This window comes from Gossypium arboreum, chromosome 2, assembly GCF_025698485.1.
Source record: "Gossypium arboreum isolate Shixiya-1 chromosome 2, ASM2569848v2, whole genome shotgun sequence".
Lineage (NCBI taxonomy): Eukaryota > Viridiplantae > Streptophyta > Magnoliopsida > Malvales > Malvaceae > Gossypium > Gossypium arboreum.
In genome coordinates, this window is record NC_069071.1 from 505,496 (window position 1) to 530,727 (window position 25,232).

Genomic DNA, 25,232 nt, shown 5'->3' on the forward strand with positions numbered 1-25,232 from the left:
TATTAATTCAAATATATATTTTTAATACGCTAAATTTAAATTGTTCATACAGTAGGTGAAAATGTGTCTAAAATTTGATACATGTGTTTTAAATATCCGAACTAGCATTTAAACCCAAATTGGCAACTAGGCTAATAAAAGGAATTGATTGATATCGATCTTTTTGAGGACTTAATTAAAAATTTTTGAAATTTGGGGATGTGTGATGCAATTAAAACTTTTTAAATTCAAGATTAATTTGAAAACTACTTTTGTTGACATTTTAGGCCCAAGAAACTGTCCATAATTTTTAATTTTTCCACCAAAAAGAAAAATAGTTTAACAAAAAATCGACATCTTCCAATTCCTTGTCAAAATTATCTGCTGGAAAATAGAATGAATCAAAAAGCTTCTAAAATATAATATGGGATTAATTGTCCTAGAGTCCTCTTACAATGGTCTAGATTTCAATTTGATAACCAAACTTCAAAACATTGTAGTTGAGTCCTCAAAGTATTGATATTATATCAATCAAGTCATGTTTTAGCCTAGTTGTCAACTTGGGCATTGGACACAAGCAAATTTAAAACACATGGATCAAATTTTAAATACATATTGTACCTACTGCAATTGCAACCCGTGTAGATAGTACCCTTAAAACTTAAGCGGGTTATTTTTTTTCATTTTTTTCAATTTTTTTTATCACATCGGATACAAGCTATCAATGTGATAGGTGCATATATGTTTGAAATTCATTATATGTTCTAATTATATCTACCTTTTCTTTTAAATAATGCCTGGAACTACTTATAGTTCACCCCAACCTATAAATAGGGGATAATGCGCTTCAGTGTATTTGAATTCACATCCTCATGCATTAGCAACAATGCCCATGCCAATCGAACTAATACTCAATCGACCAAATTAAAAGAAATTAAATTGAACTATTTAAAAAGCACAATATTTTTATTTAAAATAATAATTAAACTATTCAGTTACATACCTACCACTAGGGGTGTTCAAACGGTCGATTCGGTTAATACCCAAACCGAATTACTCGAAATGTAAAAATCTGTAACCATTAACCGAGTCAAAGTTTTTTTCAAATACATTAACCGAATCGAAATTTATGTCTTTTTTTTTTGTTAAAATAAGTATAAAACATATAAAAAAATACATTACTAATGTTCATTCTCTTTGTTTTTAATAGTTCAAAAAACTTTAAATGGAGGTAAAAACAACAAATAAGACATTAGAAACACTACCTAAGTCTTGAAAATTAACAACCAAACACTATATTATATATAAAATATATTATTTATTTTGGTTAATTACTTGATTTCGAACGGAATTATCCAATAATCGAAATTTTAAAAAACTATTAACCAACTTCTAACTAAACTAAATTCAACTACTGACTGATTAATCGAATTAGATCAACTTGATCGGTTAATTCAATTTTAACTATGTATGAAATATTAATATGACATATTTATATATTAGGTCCCAATATTATTTTTCCTTCTAGAAGAAAGCGGTGGCAATATGGTTCCAAGCTAATGAAATGGTCCCAAAAATTTTGTGGTATCCTGTACCATTCCCATTAAATTGAAGATCTTTTTGGTCTCATGCATGTTCCCAATTGCGGCTAAGATCATCTATAAACCAATCATCATTTATTTATTTATTTTATTATTAGAGGTGTTGATGAGACGAGCAGTTTATTTAATTCGTTATTTCGATTCATTAAATTTGAATTATTTTGATATAATTTATTTAAAATTAATAAATTTTAAAAATATATTAATATTTATATATTTTATAGTTAAAATTAAATAAATGCTTTTTATTTTTTAAAGAGTAAAACTTTCTATTTAAGTCCGATTCAATCTATTAACATATTAAGTTGAGATCACTCATTTTAATTTTAAAAATAAATTATTGTTAAATTTATGAGTTTAAGAACACGCCATGTGTCATTGTATTAAATTTTGAATTCGAGTTTAAGGTTCAAGATTCGAGGATTTGAAGTTAATAGTTTAATATTTGAGTTCGAAATTCAGGGTCAAGATACTAGGTTTGAAGTTTAGGGTTAAGAATTCAGGGTTTAACATAAAAAAATAAAATTATATATCAATAACATGATAAAATTACTGAAATATTATTAAATTATTAAAAAAATCATAGCTAGTCTTATTTCTAATAATAAGCAGAATTTCATTCACACACAATTTAATAAATCATGGTCTAAATAGTAGTATTTAATTAACAAAGAAAAGCTTAATTTCGATCTTTAATAACTGTAAAAAGTACAACGGTTTCTCAGAGTCTGCTTCCTAAATATCAGCCAAAGCACAACAAAGGCCGACAAAAAAGAGTACGTGGCACAATAAACGACTCTAATTTCCCCCGCTAAACTCGCCGGTCGTTTTTTTTTTGCCGTCGTTAGTAAATCAGCTTTTTTTTTATATATATATATGTATTTGACTGATTAACTGTACAGATTTATGGAAGTTTAAAAATCGTTGATGAGTTCAACTTCCAAACTCGGTAGCGTGAATGAGTCGACTCGGTTTACCAGCACTGATCGGTCTCCCAACTCCTCCCTCTATATCCTGAAACCCTAGAAACCGAAGTCAACGGCCGTTGGTTTCTCCATACAAGCTTACTATCGTAAACGGCTCGTTTTTGTGGATCCGATAAGGTACTGTACGCCGCGTGGATCTTCATGAACTCGTGCGCCGACGAATCTTTCCTATCGATTGCCGCCACGTCTGGATGGCAAACTCTAGCCAATCGGCGGTACGCCGATTTGATTTCCTCGTTCGAAGCACCGACGGGAATCCCTAGAACTTCGTACAACGACGTGCACGTCGCCATTCCTTGACGGCTTAGGTAACCGTTCGTCGATCCTTTCTGTTGTTGCGAAGTGTAAGTAGCGGCGGAGCGAGGTGGCCGGAATTTGGAGCGGGAAGTAGACGGCGGAGAAATCGGGGAAACGGAAAGAGAGGTTGAGATATAAAGAGAAGAGAGCATCGTATGATTCGGTTATCAGAGTTGCTATGTTTCGAGAAACAATTGGATGGCAAGGGATATAAATAGCGACCAAAGAGTGTTTTTCTTTAAAATAAAAAATAAAAAATATAACTATATGTACGAATAATTATAAAATAAAATCAATTTTAATTTAAAACAAAATATAACTAATAAAGTTTAAATTGTATCATAAATTTATTTTAATGGGCCTTTTATAGATAAATTTATAAGTTTATTATGTATTAATTTATAATTGTATTATTTTAAGGGACTAAATAATTTTTTTCCATTTTTAAGAGGGATTGAATTGAAATTTTTTACAGGTTAAAGTTTAATTTTACTATATTAATTTATAATTTTTTATTTATAAAAAATCGAATTGGAAATTTTTCATTGAGAGTTTCCTTGCGAGTAAAAACTATCTATGACAATTATATATGGTTGAATTGGAGACCTACATCAACAAACCTAGAGCCTCGACTTTTGCCAAAGTTGAAATTTTATTTTATTTATCGATTGAATATAGTTCAGTTGACATCATTACTATTGTAATGAATAAGAGAACGTAAGTTCGAGCATATTTATACGTGTATTATTTTCAGATATAGGGACTATGAGCAATACTGGGAAGTGTAAAAAAAATAGATAAATTACAAAACTATACATAACTTTTATACAACATGTAATGTCATACATAAACTTTAGTTTTATCGATTTTATACACGGAATTTTGATTTGATTTAATTTTAAAAATCACTAATAATATTATCGAATCGATATCATTTTTGTTGGATATTACATACACAAGCAACCATATCAATCCAACATGAAAATAAATATATATGCTCGTTTTCTTTAAATATATATAACTGAATCAAAATCAAAATATTATATATACATACTGAACGACAATACAAATTATGTATAGTTGCATCAAATAAAATAAAAATATTAAATTCCACATTATCCATAAAATATTTACACAAAAAAAGATTTATTTTTTTATTTTATTTTGTTTTATTTTTCCAAATTTTAACTACGGTTATTTGGGTGACGGCGAATAAGTCCAACGCTTATCCGATTTGTGGTGGTCAAGTTTTGGCTATGAGTCAGCCACTGAACTCTGCCGTTTTCAATTTCTTCGTGCTTATCAAGATTTTTCTTTTTCCCTTACTTGTTTTATGTAATTAATATATATGGATAACAATTCAAAATAGAATTACTTTGGCCGATTCAGTCTTAGTTTGATTGCATGAATATTGTTGTCAATATAAGAGGACGTAGGTTCAAGTGTACTAAAACGTGTTATCTTCCTATTTAAAGGTTGTGAAGGGGTATGGGTAATTCTAGATATTATGTAAAAAAAAAAAAAACAGATATGATCAAAACCCATAATAAAATTGTTCAAAAAATTGTTTAAGTATTTTTGATCTTGAGATAAATATTAATAGAAGATTTAAATATAAGTTTTGTCATTATATCAATGGTTTAATTTATATATATTTCGTATTGATGTAGATGTATATGTTTATTTGAAGTAATAAGTATTACATTATTATAATACAAATAGACTGTTTGATAATCATAAAGTAGAATTAAATTATTACAAAAAAAGGATTAAGAGTTTATTAGACCGATCATAGGTCGAGTTTTTGTAAGCCTATTTTTTAGGTTCGGGCTTGACTCGGCTCAAAAAATGGGCTTAAAATTCTATCCAAATTCAGCCTACTCGTATTAAGTTTTTTAGTATATTTTAAAAATATAATACATCAAATACACTAAAAACATTCCCCAAAAATGAAAAAACTAATATAGCTGCAAATTAACAAGCAAATGCCTTTAAAATAATAGCAAAATTACCAACAAAACAGAAGTTATACAATATCCGAACAACAACAAAATAATAAAAAAAACAACAACAACGAAATGGTGGCAAAACAACTGATTCGAGTCCAAACTAATTTTTTGAATGTATATTTTTTGTCCAAACTCTCTCATTTTTCAGATGAACTTTTGAGTTTAGACGTATGACCCAATTTATGATTAGACCTAGAACTAATATATTCTAACCTAAATCGACGAATTAAACTAACTGGAGTACAACTTACACATAACAACAACTTAGGATGAAAACTCGAACATGGATGTTGCCTCTATCAAAAAAAAGGGTAGTAGCATGAAGTTTAATCATCTAAAATTTAATTTTTTTTTCCTTAAAAAATGTAATGCAAACTTATTTTGTATAGAATAATTTTAATTTTTATTGTTTTTAGCATTTTCCTTGGTAGAAGGGATACAAGATTTTTAATTTTAATTTTAATTTTAATTTTAATTTTATTATTGGTTATAAATGTGTTTCAGTGTGATTGAACAAGATGAGGGGTTCATATCCTATCCAAAAATGGGATATTTCAAGAAGGATATTTATGCATTGCATGTAGCCCACCGGCACTTGTTATTGCAAATTAACAAATTTTTTTTTATATTTAAAAAAACAATATTGAATGTTATTTGTCAATTTGGTGGAGTAGACTCGGATTGAAATGGTCGGTCAAATAAAAAATTAATCGATATATCAATTCGAAAAAAAGAGATTAAATCTTGTTAATTCTAATTTTTCAAGTATTTTGATATAACAAAAAGTATATTAAAAATTCACTACTTAAATCTGTAAAAATTGTTTATAAGTCTTTAAAATTAATTTCAAAGTGTTGGGCAAAATAAATTGTTAAAAAGCCTTGAATTAACTTATTTTTTTAATGAGTTTTTAAAGTCTGAAGGATTTCTACCGATACTTAGGTGGACAAGTATCAATAGAACTCAAGATGAAAAAACCTTGAAAAAGATACAGAATTCTACTAGTAGAACTGAGACTTCTATTAGTAGAGTGCACTCTAGTAAATAAGGTAGTTTTGACTTGGGATTTCTATCGATACCCTGGTCTATTCGATCGATACCTTGAGGACTTCTACTGAAACAAGTAAAGTCAATAGCCAAAGTTCAGCATCTCCTGCACTTCTATCGATACCTTGAGGACTTATACCGAAACAAGTCAAGTCAATGGTTAAAGTTCAGCATCCCCTGCACTTCTACTGATACTCTGATGGGTTCTACTGATACCAAATGAAACCTTCAGAATTCTACGGATATAACGAAGCTGCAGGCTGCATTTAGTGCTTGTTTTTATGGCTGCAACGACTCCATTTTGTCTCTAATGGATACAAACATCCACAAGGTTGATAGAGGACTTAAATACAAGGTAAGGCTCCCCATTGAAGTCAAGAAAGACAAGAAACAAGTACCTAACCTCCAAGAACTGAAATTTTCAATCTTTCTCAATATTTTACTGAATATTTCTTATACACACTTGTGGGTTAAGTTTTCTATCATTCTTTCAAATGTTGTAACTTTGTATGAGACTGTTTAATTGTTGATTATCTACCTTTTAGAGGTATCGTCTTATTCATCATTATTTTTCTCTCATTTGTGAGGTGTTATTTAAGGTTTAACAGTATCCTTAAATGTTCAAATCTAGTGGATTGGGGAAGTGCTTAGTTGAGAAAAGCTAAGGTAGTGGATGTAAGCAATTGAGGCCGAACCATTATAAATGCTTGAGTCGTTTTACTTTTACCCTTTCCCGAAAATGTTTTAATACACCAATTTAACCCCCATCTTGGTGCATTTCGATCTCAACAAATCGGTACGGATCAAATTAGAAATTCGATTGAACTGATTGAGTTGGATTTTATTAATATTTTTATAAAATTTTAAATAATTTATTTAATCAAATCACCAATCGACTGAATTAATCACATTAATCAAATTAAAAATTAATTATTTGACAAATTCGACCACTAATGCAATTACAAAAATATTGATTTTTGTTTTATGGATTTTGCATTAATCCATTTTAAATGAGAGTTTTTGTGGGTGAATTGAAATTATGATGTTGCTTCCTCACAATAATTTTAAAATTAATATTTAAACCCTTCTATTTTACGTATTCTTTTTATATTTTTATCATTATTATTTTTATATATTTAATATATATAACAATATGTTATATTATATTTATGAATACTGTAGGCTTTTTATATAAATAATTTAAAATATTAATTAATTATAAAAATAGTTTGAAGAAAAAATTATATATGGAAATGACTTGTTTGCTACAGTATTTGTTGGTGCAGCCTAATCAATTAGCGGCACCACTCCCCTTTTCTCACTAATCATGACTCAATTATCAATGTTTAAAGAAAATAATTTTTTAGTGGTGCCGCCTGACACAGTGGCATCACTGAATTAAAGTATGATTATATAAAACATTTAGGGATTTTATGAAGCAATTATCCTTTTTAGATTGGCTAAAAAAAGGGGGTGTCGCCTGACAAAATGACAACATCAAATTTTAGTGTAATTATATAAAACATTCAAGGACTTGATGAAGCAATTATCCTTTTTATATTGGCTGAAAAGTATACCACCTCACAGTATGGCAGTATGGCGATACCAAATTAATGGTTTTCAACTTTTGATCTATTTGCATGTTAGGTCTGTCTCCTTTTGAAATTTAATTTAAATAGCTCTTAAAAGTATAAGAATAATAAAAATAAATTATTCTCATTTTTTATTTAAAAAATTATATAAAATTCTTATTTAAATTACCCAAATATATCTCTCAAAAGAGAAATCGCATTTTATTGATCAATCAGAATATTTACAAAGCTTCTCCTGAGTCTTTATTTATAGGCATAAGAAGTATAGATGAAGTAGAGATCTACTTCTAATGACTGTTAGAATTTAAAGTATATCAAAATTTATCTTGATTTTGATGGACATCCACTTAATAATATATTCATAACATCTCGAGTTTATCTAAATTTTTTATTTTATCCCTATAGCATATTTGAATTTAGATAAATTTGAAGAATTTGAAGAATTTTTTAAGGGATATATTTGAGCAATTTAAATAAGAATGTTATATAGCTTTTTTTAAAAATTTTATTGTTTTTAAAAAATGAGAATAATTTATTATTATTATTATTATATTTGGTGTTGTCATACTATGAGGCGACACCCCTTTTTTCAACCAATCTAAAAAGGGTAATTGTTTCATCAAGTCCCTAAACGTATTATATAATCACACTTCAGTCCAGTGTCGCCACTATGTCAGGTAGCACCATTAATTTTTTTTTTTAAACACTGATGGTTGGGACATGATCAAGGGTGGTACTGCTGGTTGGTCAAGCGACATCGATGAGTATTGTAACAAACGGGTCATTTTCGCATATAATTTTTCTTCCAGGTTATTTTCATAATTAATTAATATTTTACGTTATTTTTATAAAAAGCCCACTATGTAAGATGGAGTAGCCGATTGAGCCTTAGCTTAGTTAAAATCGTTGCTATTTTAACGATTAAAGGACGTGAATTTGAGCACGATTAAACATAAATTTTCTTTCGATTTAAAGGTTTGGGGTATAGATAAATGTAGACATTGTATAAAAAAGATGGAGTAACGTGAATGAAACGGTCTAGAAAATTTATTTAAGAGTAGTGATAAAAAAAAAAAAAACCCTCCTACTAAAAAAGATGGAGTGATATAAAATGAAAATAAATAAAACAATGTCCGCCTCGCTTCATTTTAAACGAAAGATTTTTCTTTTCTTATAAAATTAATATCTACCTCGCTTCATTGCAATCCCGAATTACTATGTAACCAAAGTTAAAAAAGTAGAAAATTTTGTTGTCTTTGGGGTCACTATCAATTTGATTATATATGAATTACTATTGTTATAATATTGTAATAATTATGAGTTTGGACGAATTACATTTAAGATTATTAAAAAAATTATGAAATATTCATTGAATTATTCGAAAGTTTTCATTCAAATCATTGAACCATTTGAAAGTTTTTATTTTAAGTCTTTAGCTAGGGAGTTCCAAACGACGATTCAACAATGAACATACCTTGAATACAAGTCGATATGACGATCAGTGTCAGAAATAGGAGAATAAAATTGTTTGGATTTTGGTTCACAGATTCATAGTGTTTATAATTGTTTTCATGAAAAAAAAAACTAAAATGTTGAATAGAAGGGGAATGAGAGTTTTCAATTGGTGTAAACGGTGTGAGTAGAGAAAGTCATACAACAACGATTTTAACAACTCGATGACTTACATAATAATTTTCGAATAGTTCAATAATGTTTTTTTATAACTTCTTGAAATTAAACGATCAAAACATAAATTCACTAATTGTTTCATGACCTTAAGTTTACCATTCATATGTAAAACATATGTTTGTTATAAATTTGTCATTTTTTTTTAACATTAATCTTATTATAAGTTCATATAATATCTGTTCTTTTTGATATAATACCTAAAACTACTCATAACTTATCATCAACTCGTAAATAAGAAAATAATGTGTTTCAGCGCACTCAAATCTACATCCTTCTCTACAAACAACAATATCAATCTCAATCAATTTGAAATTCAATCGGGTTTATTTTTTACGTGGCTCCAATAATGTGAAAAAAGCAAATGCATGATGTAACATATAATTAATATTAAAATAAACTATAATTTATTATAAAATATATAATTATGACAGCGCCTCAATTGGAATAGCTTGAAAAAACACAGTGAAAAATCACTAATTACATGTGATGTGATTTGGTCGGCTACTTTTCAAAAATATTAATATAAAATAATTCTGAATTACTAAATGATTGTTTTTTTATTTTATTTTAAAATTGCGTTTTAAGAAAACCAAAATTATGGACATTTTTCCCATGTTTTTCAATTATTTTGAGAGGAAGGTTTAAATATATTAGGCACATGTGGATAAAAATAAATAAATTCGGTGAAATTAAAATAATAATTTTATCGTGTATTAATTTATAATTTCATCAATTTTAAGAGATTAAACAGGATTTTTTTTCATATTTTGAAAGTCAAAATGTAATTTTATTATAAATTAGCTTATAATTTTCTTTTAAAAGGATTAAACAAAAAAATTCTAATTTTGGGTCGACCAAAACCCCTGCCTACCCCGACCTCAGAATAATATTAAAAAAGTCATATCCATTACAGATAATACTGAATTAGTTTTTTTAATTATATAAATAATATAAAAATTAGTATTTGATACATTATCAACGAGAAATTATTTTATGAACATTTCCCATTACATCATTCATTGTCATTTTCTAACTATTTAATACATTTTAACAATTTTTTTCACGTTATTGATACATAATTTTGGTAATTTTTTTACTCCTAAACTCGAACCTCGAACCCTAAAGAATTCAAGTTTGAGATTCAAAGTAAAAAAAAAAGTCAAAATTAAGAAAAAAAATGACTGAAACATTATTAAATAAATTACAAAGGAATCACAAATAATGTGATGGAAAAGGTCTATAAAATAATTTCTCGTCAAATTTGAAAGCAAAGTATGTCCTTATCAACATAGTTACTAAATTCTCCAAAAACTATAATTTAATCAAAGACTTATTGTACCAATTTAATAAAATCTAGTCATCCTTTGATAATTTTCAAACAAATCTATTAAACAATTACGAATCAATTTTGACAATTCTATTCAATTCAGTCCAAAAAAAGCTAATCAGCACTTTTTCGGTTTGTATATATTAATGTTGTACAATTAATTACATTCACAAAAATGATGAATTTTCAATAATGGTGACTCCAAGATTCAAACTTGGTTCAAATGTTGAGAAAGAAGTCCACCGTCACTCTTTCTAACCACTTGTTGGTATACATTTTAACTAGGGGTGATATCAGTTCGATTTGGCTAGGTTCTTTAGTGTTTGAAAAAAATTCAATGTCTTTTTATAAATATTTCTAAAGAATAACAATTTTCAAGAATTTTTAAATTATTTTCACTATTAAATGAAAAATAGAATTCAATTCGGTTTCGCGTAACTATAATTTTTGAATTTACATTTCCTAAACCGTGCAAACACCTCGACTCGAGTTGATTTTCAATTTTTAAGGCTTGACGTTAAGTTTAACACATTAAATTTAAATCATCTATGTATTACATACATGTATTTGCAATTTAATTATGTTTTAAATATGCTCAGATTAGATATTATATTGTATTTAACACCTAATTTGACAATTTAACAGACCAAATGCTCAAACTGATATAATACCCACATTCTAAGGATATAATTAGAACATTTCGAAATTAGAGACCAATTAAAAATCTGAACAATAGCTTGAGGACATTAAGTGAATTATCCTAAATCTTAATTTAATAAAATAAAAATCAGACAGGACCAGGAACCGGTTCGAGTTCGACACGTGGTCCAGGTTCGTCTGTCGTGGTATCCACTTTATTCCATTTTTACGATTTTTTTTATTCTCAAAAAACTCAAAATTCATCGATTTTTTTTTTTTTAAATTTCGATCATCAACTTCAATCTACACAAGAATCATCAATGGAAACCCAATGATTTCTCTGAAGCTATTGCAGCAGATTTTGGAATTTTAAACCCTGATCCAAGGTTTTTTTTTTAAATTTTTTTTAAGATTATTTTGTTTAATTTTGTGTCCTTTTCTGTTTATCTCGCTGTTGAATTTTCATTCGTTATTGTTTATGAATTTGTTTTAATTAAATGAAAGTGACTACCAGTTTTTTTTTTTTTTCTTTTGCTTTTTTGTGGGTTATTTGTTGATGTTAATGGTTTATTGTTTATTTTGCAGACAAAGGCTAGAAATGGAAGCTGAGGATCCGATAGCTGCAAGGAAAGTTCAAAAGGCTGACCGTGAAAAACTGAGGAGGGATAGATTGACTGAGCAGTTTCTTGAATTGGGAAACACACTTGGTAACGTATGTATGTGAACTACCAAATGCTAAAGTTCAATGTCATGTCATATATATATTTATATGTATGTATGTATGTTTATGACTGCTTGTCTGATGCATTAGAAAGTTAGATATAGTTGTATTGAATGCAAGCAGTTTACATGGTTATTAACAGAAAAAATCGTGTTCGGGTTTGGAATGTCTTGTAATTTGTTTCATGTTTTGAGCATTCATTCATGTATGTATGTATGTATGTATACGAACTATCAGATTCTAAGTTAAATGCGCAGTCATTCATGTCTGTATGTATGTGTGTATGTTTATGGATGCTTGTCTGATGCATTCGGAAGTTAGATATCATTGTATTGATGCTAGCAGTTTACTCGGCTATTAACATGAACGATCGTGTTCAAGTTCCAAGCTGCTGGTAATTTGTAAATGTCTTGTAATTTGTTTCATGTTTTGAGCATTATGAATGCTTTGTCTGATGCATAAGAGAATTAGATATCGTTGTGTTGATGCAAGTAGTTTACGTGGGCATTAACAAGAATTATCATGTTCGAGTTTGGAATATCGGTGAATATCTTGTAATTTGTTTCATGTTTTGAGAACATAATACGTAAACGAGTTAAACGTTTAAAAGTATTGCTTACAGGAGTGAATAGAACCGATTCGTGAAGTGCGGAAATGTCTAAGGATGTCACAGTGAGTTAGGAGTTAGGAGTTAGGACCTTGATTGCAGCTTTTGTTTCGTTTTTCCTCTGATCTAGACCGATATCTACTCCCTCTTTCTTCCGAAAACATTGGTTTTATTATAGTTGGATAGACGTATTCAAACTTGCTTTACCTAAACTTGTTCTGCGTGTTTGAATTTTCTGATCTTGCTAATTCCTGATGCTCTTTTTTTGCTAATGCAGACCCGGATAGGCCTAAGAACGAGAAAGCAACCGTACTTGTCGGCACAATCCAAATGCTAAAGGATTTAACTGCAGAAGTCAACAGGCTAAAAGCTGAGCGTTCATCACTAGCCGAAGAATCACGTGAGGTGACATTGTTTTAATATTGAAACCCATAGATTACAGCCCCCCCAAGTTCCTATTGTCGCTTACTCATTTTTTTTTTTTTTTGTGTGTGTGTGTTTCCGAAACAGCTGACTCAAGAGAACAATGAGCTGAGAGAAGAAAAGGCTTCTGTGAAAGCTAATATCGAAAACCTAACTGTTCAGTATCAGCAAAGACGTATGATGGTGTTTCCTTGGACCGGTATTGACTTTTCAAGTGTCATGGCTCCACCTTATCCATATCCAGTTCCGTTGCCTGTCACTACAGGCCCAATCATAATGCATCCCTCACTGCAACCATATCCGTTTTTCGGAAATCATAACCCAGGTGCTATTAACAATCCCTGTTCAACGTTCATGCCATATTCAACCACGACAAGCAACCCTCTGATCGAACAGCCATCATCCCAATATACATCATCGTACCACACTTCTGGTAAAAGGGATTCCAAAAGCAAATCGGCGGATCACCAAAGAGGAAGTAATAGAGAGAGTAATGGTTCCAACAACGTAAGGACGAAAGTCGAACTGAAAAATCCCGGATCATCAACAAATGAGGTTCGGTTTATCATTCCACAACGCATGTTATAACATAACGGATGCTGAAAACTAATATCATCCGAATGTCATATGTAGGATTTATCTGCCAGAAAAAAGAAAGGCAAGGAAAAAAAAAAAGGATAGAACAAATGGTTGCTCGTTGAACTGGTACTCTTCGTCTCAAGATCTTAAAGATAGTTCTTCTAACAGTGTGAATGATGTTTCGAAGTCCAACAAGTGAAACAATTCTTGTGCATTCACTTTTCCGGTGATTTCGGTTGCTTGCACATCAAGGTAACATGTTTATACTATGATACACCTTTACTAGGATTACATTTTACCTCATTTACTCAAAATGGGCAAATTAGTCCATGCACGTGAAATCAAAAAGTAAATTAGCCTTTTTGTTAAAAATTCTATCTATTTCTACTATTAAAATCTGGTCATTGTATGTCAGCACGAGGTACACGTGGCACTATCATGTTATTCCGTCAACTATGTCGGTTTTTAACAATATAAATGGATGAAATTTTTAATAAAAAGGATTGATTTGCTTTTTGATTTCACGTGCGTGAACTAATTTGCCTATTTTTTGTGAAGTGGCAAAATACGATCTGACTATTAATATAGGGCCGTCCATGGGTATTTTTACCCCAAATGGCATTTGGACAACATTTCTATATATGACTTGAAATTTGTAATTAATTGACTATGTAAATTTCACTTGGTTAAAATGTGCCGCAAGTCCATGTACTTTTAGAAAATTAGAAATTTAATCTTCATATTTTTATTTTATGGAATTTAGTCTCTTTGCTTTTAAGAACCAAGAACTCCAGTTTCGAACTCAAGTAGAATATTGAAGCGAAATTTAGGTACCAAATTGGAAAAAAAAGCCAAGTACCAAAGTGAATATTAATGCCAAGCTCAGGTACCAAATAATATTCTGACCCTTTTTAATTGTTTCTATTGGGATGATTGAAGCAAGTACAAGCAGATTAAGTTAAAAGCGTCAACACTGCAATTATTGCAGTAATAGTTTTGTTAGTTGTGGAGGACTCATTAATTATTTAGATTAATTAATGACATTGTAAAGTAGAGGATCAAAATCATAATTTTAGCATGAGAGAGACCAAAACCATAATTTAACTTTAAAGGTTAGTGTAAACAAGACAGTAAATTGGGATGCACCATATTCTTCATTGATAAATTATTTTATAGTCACATATAGGCATAACAAGATTATACCCAACCAAAGAAAATGTACATAGAATGACCATATACATAGAGCTTCCCACAACCAGAGCCAACATCGAACAAATCTCGAAGTCGAAAAGGGTCCTACAATGCTTGACGACCAGTAGAAGTAGACACGCTCGGGGTCCGGTACAGATACCAGGCAAGCACAAAAATCGGGGAAATGCTCCATTTTTCTTGCTCTCGTTTTCATTTTTTAATCTACAACTTCTGAGTATTCCGATTACCGGATGGACTAGATACGTTCCGTGAACCCATGCTTGCAGTTCGTAAAAGCCGTCGGAATTCTGAAAGGCTTATTTTTCCATCTTTGTCAATGTCGGCCTCCTCAAGTAAAGGGTCGATGGAACCTCTTAATCCCGTGTGCTACAAAATGATTGCACAGTGCAAGTAAGAGAACATAACTATTACGGGGTGAAAGTATTATGGAAGTCTTTATACTAGGAGTCAAATTATATTTTGCTCCTACTAATAAAACGGGCAAATTAATCCCTTATGTTAGTTCAAATAGCATATTTTTCATTTCTATTAAAATTTTAATCCATGCTGACGAAAATTAGATAGTGATACGTGGCATGCCATATGTTCATGCTGATGTACAATGACCAATTTTTAACAGTAAAAATGAGTGAAATTAAAATAGGACCAATTTGCTCTTGGATTCGACATATATGCACTAATTTGTCCATTTTTTGAATAGAGGGGGTAAAATGTATTTCAACTCCTATTACAAGGACCTCTATGAAACTTTTACCCTATTATGATGGTATCATTCTTTGTAAAATGTTTCAATATTAAAACACTTCTGCAAGCAATAATCTCGGCTTCCTGAACACTAGGATGCCCTAAATATGTGAATTCGAGTTTGAATATGTTATACTATAGAATCTATCGTTCACTTATTGTCACAAGAGTGCCAAATTAACGGTTTCTTTGTTCGTTTATTTTCAGAAAAACAAAGAACATCAAGACCAAAACATGAACACTTACCATTCGTAGTTCCTCCGGAGTTATATATCCATCTCTATCTACATCAAATTTCTCGAAAGCAGCCTGTAACCGCATTTGCCACTTATCGCAATCATGTTCTTCCATTTGATTCACATGTAGTGCAGCTGCAACAAACTCGGTGAAATCAACAAGTCCATCCGTGTTGCTATCAATCTGTGACAAAACAATCAAACTGCTAAAGGAACAGAAAAGAACGAATGACCTTAGATGACGAAAGGGAAACTTTTACTCACCGCTTGAAGAATCTCAAGGACGCGTGAATCCTTTAGCTTCCAAGGAAGATCTTTAGCAAGGGCCTGCACTGAAACCATCCTATTAGGGACAAAAACAAAGAAGTTTTGTGCAACCTAATAGATGTTAGGCACACGATAGAAATGTTCACCTGTCTCATCTCTTCGAGACTTATAGAACCGTTCTTATCCACATCGATTGCATCAAATTGGTCCCGAAGATCGGCTATCTCTTCTTCATTAAGTGTGCTAGCCAATGCCTACAGGGTAATAACCATTATATATAACCTCTTACGTGCCTATAAAATAATCCAGCAATGTTTCAAGAGGAAGAAATTCTTATGTTTTACCCTCAGAGCAAACTGCTTCAATCGACTATACTTCACGAACTGCCGGAGATTACTCAAAACTGATATATCAACGGGAATATCAGATGCATTTCCTCCTTCCCTAACCCATTGGTGTGCTGGAGAAGTTGAAACCAGTCAGATATTCTAGAAATAATAGGAGGATAAGATCATAACGCGATACAAGAATTACTTAAATGGGTAATAGCAAGCTCAGCATGTAAGATTCACTTCCTTTGAGCTAGAAAACTTGAAAAAAAAATGAAAAAAGTGATAATTTACTAAGAGATGATGTAAACACATACATAGGGCCTGAGCTGCTGTCAATCTAGCCCGAGGATCCTTCACCAATATCTTCTTCAAAAAGTCTTTAGCGTCGTTGCTAATTGTTGGCCATGGTTTTCGACGGAAATCAGGCTTGTTCTTCAAAACCTATGTGTTATAGACACATTATATAACAAATTTAATATAAGACATCTTAGGGTAAAAGCACCAAGGGATCCTTGCACTAGAAGTTAAATTGTATTTTGCCCCTTCAACTCAAAAAATGGGCAAATTAGTTCTTGTACGTTAGATAAAAGAGCAAATTGATCATTTCTATTAAAAACTTTATCTATTTGTAATATTAAAAGTTGGCATGGCTGATGAAATAATCAAACAGTGACACATGACGTGCCATGTGTATCTTATGCTAACGTATAGAGACTAATTTTTAATAGTAGAAATGGATGGAATTTTGAAAAAGACTAATTTGCTCTTTTATCTAACACATTCAAGGACTAATTTGCCTATTTTTGCGTAGAGGGGATAAAATACAATCCGTCTCCTAGTATAGGAGCCTCCATGGTACTTTTACCCACATCCTAGATACACATTGCCAAGTGAATTTCATAGGATAAAGCATGGTGCAAAAACATGCATGGCACCGATGTAATATTGTGTCTACATATGTTAATAATAAAATAAAATGACTAAACCCGTAATGAGAAAATTGAGGCCCGTGATATGAAAATGTACCACACCTCCTTAAATATACCATCCTCAGTCTTATCCCAAAAGGGACGCTTCCCACAGAGCAAAATGTAGGTAATTACACCGATACTCCATACATCTGATTCAGGCCCTGACCTTCTTTTTAATACTTCAGGAGCAACATAATAGGCACTGCCAACAATATCTCGAAACCTCTTCCCTGCATTTAGTTTTAGTTTAGGATTGTATTGCTCGGGTGTTTTGTGTACGAGGATTATAACATTAGCAAGTTGAACTGAAACTAAACATAACACACAATATATTGATAATGGAACCTCGTAATGTTAAAAAGCTTACTTTAATCAAGCAAATGCTACTCACCGGGTTTGATAAAGTCCGACAAACCGAAATCTGTAGCCTTCAGAGGCGAGTCTGGACGTGTTGACTTAAATAGGAAATTCTACAGGCAAGAAAAAACAAGAGAAACTGTAAGTAAGCAGCATGACATGAAGTTTACGAGTAAGCCATGTTAATGTACTTGAGCATACCTCCGGTTTCATGTCACGGTGCACTAAGCCATGCAAATGACACTCGGCCGCAACTTTGAGCATTTGCCGTACTACTACTGCAGCATCTTTTTCACTATATCGGCTATCTTTTCTGATAGAAGATGGGAAGAATAAGTTACTACAGGCTGTTTAAACTATTGAAAAATCAAGGGAAAGAAAGTACTACATATACTTACTTGGCCAAAATCCGGTCCAACAATTCTCCACCCTCGCATAACCTAGAATCATAGAACACCAACACATGATAGAGTCAATATATGAAGCACGGATCAAGGTCGAACATGAGTTCCAAGGGAGGAAAAAGAAAAGAAAAACGAGAAAAAGGAGATGAGCTTATAGAACTTACTCCATAACAATATACACATAGGAATCATCCTCGAATGCATTATAAAATTGAACCACATTTTCATGGCCTTTCAAGGCTTTCAATATCTTGACTTCTCGCTTGACATCCTCGACAGCAATTGGAAGAATCATCTGCACCCGAAACAGGAATCTAAAATAAGAAAAAAGTCTCCACTTCGAGATGGAAATGAAACGAATCTAATTCATCTAAGGAAATGAAACCTCATACATGATGTATGACAATATATGAAAGTAAAAAAACACCTCTCCACTCGTCTAATATCATTCCGAGAACTTCTAAATACCGCACCATGAAAACATTTCGAGATGGAAAAAGCAGTAAGGAAAGCAACACCTCACCATGAAAGCACAGCTAAAGAGAGACTGAAGTTATCAAATTTTAGATTAGTTAGTTTAGTGTAACTACTAACTACTACATCAATCTGATTCAGTGATAGTTACAACTACAAAATATATGCATATTAAAGGTTGCAGCTTCACATTGAAGCTTCAATCAACTTCAATTACTGCAAATTTGTAAATTACACAAGCTTTGGTAAAAGTATCATGGAGGCCCCTATACAAGAAGTCAAATTGCAAAAAAAAAGGTAAATTAATCCTTTTACTTAAATAAAAGAGCAAATTAGTCATTTCTCAAAGATGGATAAATCAGTCCGTTAAATAAATGAGCAAATTAATCTTTTCTGTTAAAAATTTCATCCATATGTTCCGTACAAGACCAGTTTTTAACCGTAGACATGGATGAAACCTTTAATCTAACTTACAAGAATTAATTTACCCGCTTTTTAAGTTACTTTTAGTACAAGTTTTAGTACAAGTTACTTTTAGCCACAAGTTTGCCATACCTCCAAGAGCTTAAAACTGTACTAATATTGTCAAGCCAAAGAAACAGTAGATCCAAAATCTCATAGTTCAATGAATTTTTCCCATAGTCATGCTTCATATCCAATACATAGCAAAATTAATATATACATACACAGACATATATACGTATATAATTAATAAGGAATTGAAACCCCACCACTATGTAAATAACTCTAATCCAAAAATCCCAAAAAAATCCCACCTTGAATTTGAAAAAGAGAATGAAATAACTAACCCCAAGATCCCAGAAGCACAAATCAAGCAAAGGATTTAAAATTAATACTTAAAAATTACCTTATTTTTATCAATTTTCTTAACAGCAACACGATCCCCATTCACCTTGTCTATAGCAACATAAGTGTAACCAAATTGACCATGTCCCAACAATTTCCCAATCGTATAACGCTGATCAAAATCCTTATCGTACCCAAAATCCGTACGTTTACCCCATGGGATGATCCCACTTTGTTTCTTCGGTTTCTGTTTGTTTTTCAGTGGCTGAGAACACCTCACCTGTTGATTATTTGGCTTTTGAGACTCTTTTTCAGCATTTGTGGCTGTTTTACGGTGGTGGGCGGTGGTGTTTCCGCTTGAACCACCACTGACTTTGGTGGCGGAGAGACAAGCTCCCATGGTTTATGAGAAGAAGAAGAAGAAGAAGATATGAAAAGGGAGTTAGATTTTCTTTAGACAGAATTCAACATGAAACGGAAAAATTGAAATAAATAGCTACGTGGGAAACTTGTTTAAGCTTCAAAAAAGAAGAAGAAAAATGAAAGGAAATGGGAGAGGAAACAATGGGGAAGAAGGGAAGAAGGTGAGGGATGATGATTGTATTGCCATGGTCAAAAGAGACTTTTTCTTTTTTGTTAAGTTATTTATTTTTTGTGTGCTAACTATAAAAAAAAAAATTAGTTGATTTTTTTCCTCCAACAAGAATTTCATTGAGATGTTATTCATTACAATTAAAATTTGTAAAATTCATTAGATTAGAGGTAAACAAAATTGAATTGATTCGAATTTGAGAATCGAGTTAAATTTCACTCGAAAATATTAAGTTATCGTTGATTTAAAAATTATGAATTTTCATTGACTCAAAAAAGCCTCCCTCAAAGGAAGAGTTGTCCCGAATCGGCGAATTACAAACAATGACTTGCAAGAGAGATCTAAACGACAAGGGTCGGAGAAAAGAAGAAAATGAGATAGTTATCGTCGACCAAAGCAATGTTGCTGCCACCCCAAACGGCTATGGTTAGGAAAGCTTTTACAATTTATCCTCTCTGTAATAGTCGCCCTATATAACAATATTTCACTATAACAATCAAGTTTGTTATAGAACCGATATTTTATATTTTATTTTTACCATTTGTAAAATTTTTCATCTATACTAGTGTTGAGGGAACTTTCGACTCCTTCGACAAAAATCTTCGAATTGTCGTCCAAACCCCCAACAACGATTGGTATTATCCAAAGTAGTTAATATTGTACTGATGGGTTGATTATTTTTATCCTGGTATTGATACATATTGGTACTGGCATATTTCGATGTACCGTTTTGGATTTATCAATGTTTTAAAATATTTTTCACACACACATATATATATTGTCTAATTTTTAATTTCTTAATAAATTATATATTATTTTAATAAAATAAATAAATTATATATTATATTCATGTAAATATATCTCAATTACATTCATATAAATATATTTATATGTAATATAAGTTATAAAATTATTTATATAACTTCAATAATTTAATTTAGTGTATTTTAATTTTAAATATAATTATAGAAAAATTAAAATGGTTAAAATAAAAAATTTATAAATTAATTTTTAAAAATTAAAATTTTGTATCAACCGGTATGGACTAATACGTACCGGTATAAGTCGACATTGACCGAACAGGTCAAAACACATCAAAATTCTGACCGAAACAAAACATTGACTACCTAGTATCAAATTAGGACTGGAACGGTACATAACGACCGACGTGACGGGTACCAATATGGTACCGACTACCATGGTATTATCCCCAGCAGAGTTTTATCTCCCACCTCCGCTAAAAACCTTGAAGGGCTCACGAAAGAGAAGTGTCTCAATTGGTGGAGATACAACCAACAAGGCTGTCGAGATAAATGTGAGTATAGTGCATAATATTAATTATGTAAATCATTTGCGTATGAGAGCCTCGAATAGGGGAGATCATTTGTTTTTTTCAGTCAATTTGGTCATTTTTTGATTAAACCAATTTATCTTACTATAATCTACAAAAGTTGACCCGACCGTATTAAAGCTCAAGAACCGACTTTAGTTACCAAGCTTGAACAATATATATTATTTTAAATAATTTAAAAAAAATTGATAATTGACAGAAATAATCAACAAAACCAAATCCATAACAGAAAAAAAACCACCCAATCCCCTTTTCAGTTTTAACTAAAAATTGCTCTCCTCTGTACTCGAACCAAAGCCTAAGGGATATAAGACACTTAATTGAAGCCAAACTCAGGTACTAAATTGAATATATAAGCTAAACTTTATAACAAAAAGTATATTAACCCATTTTGTTTTTCCAAGTCAATCATATTTTAACGTGTTGAAATTATAGTTGCTAATGTATATATCTCTTATGTCATATCATGTCATAATCTCCACTTTCAAAAGCGGTGAAGGTTAATAAGGAAAAAAAAAAAACCAATTTTCTGACTTTTTCAACCAATTAAATTTCATTGTTTCAATTACAAAATTGCCCAAAGCCCTTTTTTGATATTTCACCAATGTGAAACAAATCTTTGTAAAAGATTAAATATATTAAGCTGAAAAAACCCACAACAAATTTTTTTTTTTTTTTCGAAAGTTTATTAAATATTTGAGTGGATTTAAATAAAAATATTATGTTCGAGAAATGGGTTTGAGTAAAAAAATTAATTTTATTTAAAAGACAGATTAAATTTTAGATTTTAATATTCAAAGTTAGAATTTAATTTGACTTGACTTGTTTCCGATTTTTATATTACGTCGTTGATATTTTTATTTATATATTATGTAAATTATATATCAGATGTATGATTGTTATATCTATATTCTATGAGTTCGTGTCTTGTGTGTTGAGAGTTTTGCCTAAGGAGGGTTACTTTGTAAGCTAATACATTTGTGAGCCCAAGATTTTGAGAACTTGAATGATCGGGATCACTTGTGTGACATAGATGGGTCATCCGTCATTTACACGTTAAATATATTCATTTATTAGACACAATTGTTCATATTGAAGACCTACCTATAAGGGTATTGTTAGAGGGTTGGCAAAGGGCCCGACTCTCTTAAAATGGGAAATCTCTTTGTTTTTTTTTTGTCCTTTAAAAATTATATTTTAAGTTAGTATATGATAAAATTACATTTTGACTTTCTAAAATAATAAAATTTTGATTTGACCCTCTAAAAAATTAAAAAGATATAAACTATTAAAATGATAAATGTTTTCTTTAGCTCTCATAAAAATATATAAATTAATTTTGGCCCCCTAAAAAAATATTTTAGCTTTGCCCTTACCTATTTGGGACAGCTTATGACAATAGTACACTCGTAGACAGCCTAATTTGTTGGGAGTTTGAGATCAATATGCATGTAACATGTGACATACTGTAAATAATAAACACATGTCCCTTTTTTTTTTAAATATTTATTTTGCAGGATATTCATCAATCTTTTATCCCTACTTGTGAAATTTAAAAACTCCGCTAACAGTGTACCAAATAATTTCCTATAAACAAATATTATATATATATATATATATATATATTATACATTATTGTAATTTTTCACAAATGAGAAGTCAAAGGAGACTTGGTCTTCTACTAATATTTTGAATACACTAGAAAAATCTCACTGGTCTAAAATAAGATAAATATATATTGTAATTATTTGATTAATTTGAGGGTATTTATCCATTTTTTTCTTGACCTTGTCTGAATTAAGCAAATAAAAAGGATCAACCTGAATTAAAAAAAAACAAAAACATAAATAGGAACAAAAGTCATGTTTTTTTAGTGGTTTGAGTAAGTAAAACTCAGTAGTTAGCAGTTAGAACATAGATTTCATTTAAATATAAAATTAGATAAAATTAAAATTCTTCAATTAAGGAAACAACAAACTTTTTTATCACGAAAACTTAATTATTTTTTAATTAAGATTTTTGTTTACGCAAATAATCTTGACTGTCATCGATAGAAATGGTTAAATTCTTCTACTAGTCCTTATATTTTGTGTATGTTTTTTGGATTTAGTCTTTATTTTTTTTTTATATTTTGAAATTTAAATCATGACCAAACGGTAAGTTAAGTTCTATTATTTTTCAAAATTTTATGTAGCAAACAAATTATCACATATATAATACTGTGTTAGCTTGTTATTTTTACTCAATACAAACAAAAAGGTTGGCTAGTAGATTTAATGTTGTCTTTTGAGTTAGGATTGAAATTTCAAAATTTTGAAAATATAGGGACTAGAATTGATCAAATTGGAGAATTTAGACTAATTTACAACTCACCATAGTATAAGACTAATAGTAGAACTTAACCAAACGGATTTAATTGTTATGATTTGAGTCATGACTAAAATTTCAAAATAGAAAAACGTAAAAGGACTAAAATTAACTAGTTCAAGAAGTAGAGAGAATAAAATCGATTCTTTTTTTTTTAAAGCTATCTAAAATTGATCAAATCATAGTATATGGGTCACTTATGGGCCACTATGCTACCACTCCTAAGCACAAATGCTTACATTTCCCTGATAGATGGTTGTGTATCACGCATGGTTTGTTACGACAAGGTGCTCCCACTCTACTGAACCTGCTATCTCTTCAAGCAACTTCAAGCACCCAAACTCTCGTTATGGTCAAGAAACAAAGTCTCGACCAAGGACAATACCAACCCATTGAGAGGTTCATTAACACCAGATAAATGATACTTTGAAGACTTCTTTAGAATGAGTCAACCTCTCTTCAACAAGCATCTAAAAACCTTTCTATACATTATCGAAATATTGCCTTCTTTTATGCAAGACTAGCCAAAATAGCTTATAGAAATTTGATGTCTTCTTTATGGTATATTAGGCTTGTGTTAATGTCAGCTACATAGACCAGATGCAACTAAAGTCTCAATTAAGCTAGCATTTGGGACACATTTGGTTGGCATCTTTTGACTGAAAAATTTTGATTTCTTTATGCACATCTTTGATGATTTTTAGCAACACTTTATCAAAGGCAAATCACGAAGAAGATCAAGTCAAACAAGCATGTTTTTGAAGATTTTTAATGTAATCGAGTTCTTTTTTTAAAAAAAAAATTTATTTTCTAGTAAAATTGTATACCAAAAAATTCTGATAATTCTATTCCTCATTGAAGACTCCATCAAATCGTATTCAAAGAGACAGACTTGTTATAGTTACGAGATTGAGAAAACACTTATCTTGTTCGTGTGAATTATTTATCCCAGTGTAGAATTGTTGTAAGCAAGTTATTCTTTTTGCTCATTTTGCAATTAAGCTTTCAAAGGGTAAAGTACCAGTGGAACGAGCGATCTAGATTATATATACGAGTGAAGTTGCAATTTAGTGACTATGTTAAACTTAAATCCGGTCTTGTACAATGAGATTTATAGTAAATTACTCTATAGATAAGACATCGCCGTATAACAAAACTTAAATGCCCATCTCTTATTTTTATATGATTAGTTAATAAGGGCCTCCTCCTGAAAAAAAGAAAAAGAAAAATTGCTATGCAACCCTTAAGAAATGTTTAAATTATAAATTATTATATAATCAAATCGCACTTCCTTAAAAATGAAAAAAAATATGTTAAGTCTCTTTAAAAATAATATTATTATAAATTAATTAATACATAATAAAATTGTATTTTAACCTCTTAAAATTTATAATTTAATTTCACCCCAATAAAAATTTCCAGATTCACTCCAGAATTCAATTGCTTGTTTTGTCTAATGGCCAATTTATTGACTTTTCTAATGTTGATGGGCCTTAATGACTACTTATTATGTAAGGTAATATCATCACTAACCAGAAAGTTGAATTTTTTTAATATGGGGGACTAATATGAGATTAAGAACATGCATTTATATATTAAATTAATTAAGATTAAAAATATAG

The 25,232-nt window shown here is 30.4% G+C and overlaps 3 protein-coding genes across 5 annotated transcripts; 1 reads left to right on the forward strand and 2 right to left on the reverse strand.

Moving 5' to 3' along the window:
- Positions 1-2,239: 2,239 nt before the first annotated feature.
- LOC108481463 (chaperone protein dnaJ 11, chloroplastic-like) lies at positions 2,240-3,074 on the reverse strand. Its single transcript, XM_053023315.1, has one exon. The coding sequence runs from the start codon at positions 3,013-3,015 to the stop codon at positions 2,554-2,556; it is 462 nt and encodes a 153-aa protein (XP_052879275.1). The 5' UTR covers positions 3,016-3,074; the 3' UTR covers positions 2,240-2,553.
- An 8,249-nt stretch (positions 3,075-11,323) lies between these two features.
- On the forward strand, positions 11,324-14,225 carry LOC108483948 (transcription factor bHLH121-like). Of its 3 annotated transcripts, none has more exons than XM_053023325.1 (5): positions 11,324-11,372; positions 11,752-11,882; positions 12,772-12,899; positions 13,005-13,472; positions 13,551-14,225. In XM_053023325.1, the coding sequence occupies exons 2-5, from the start codon at positions 11,765-11,767 to the stop codon at positions 13,596-13,598; spliced, it is 762 nt and encodes a 253-aa protein (XP_052879285.1). In that variant the 5' UTR covers positions 11,324-11,372; positions 11,752-11,764; the 3' UTR covers positions 13,599-14,225. The 3 variants fall into 3 exon arrangements, with proteins under 3 accessions (XP_052879285.1, XP_052879279.1, XP_052879286.1); XM_053023319.1 differs by having other exon boundaries at positions 11,328-11,552; XM_053023326.1 differs by having other exon boundaries at positions 11,328-11,552; positions 11,752-11,873.
- A 406-nt stretch (positions 14,226-14,631) lies between these two features.
- LOC108479348 (calcium-dependent protein kinase 28-like) lies at positions 14,632-19,953 on the reverse strand. The gene is made up of 12 exons (XM_017781924.2): positions 19,362-19,953; positions 18,184-18,314; positions 18,014-18,055; positions 17,817-17,928; positions 17,650-17,728; positions 17,319-17,488; positions 16,602-16,728; positions 16,300-16,415; positions 16,102-16,209; positions 15,953-16,015; positions 15,699-15,872; positions 14,632-15,074 (listed from the first exon to the last, which is right to left on the reverse strand). Exons 1-12 carry the CDS (start codon positions 19,698-19,700, stop codon positions 14,910-14,912), a joined length of 1,626 nt encoding a protein of 541 aa, XP_017637413.1. The 5' UTR covers positions 19,701-19,953; the 3' UTR covers positions 14,632-14,909.
- Positions 19,954-25,232: the final 5,279 nt, after the last annotated feature.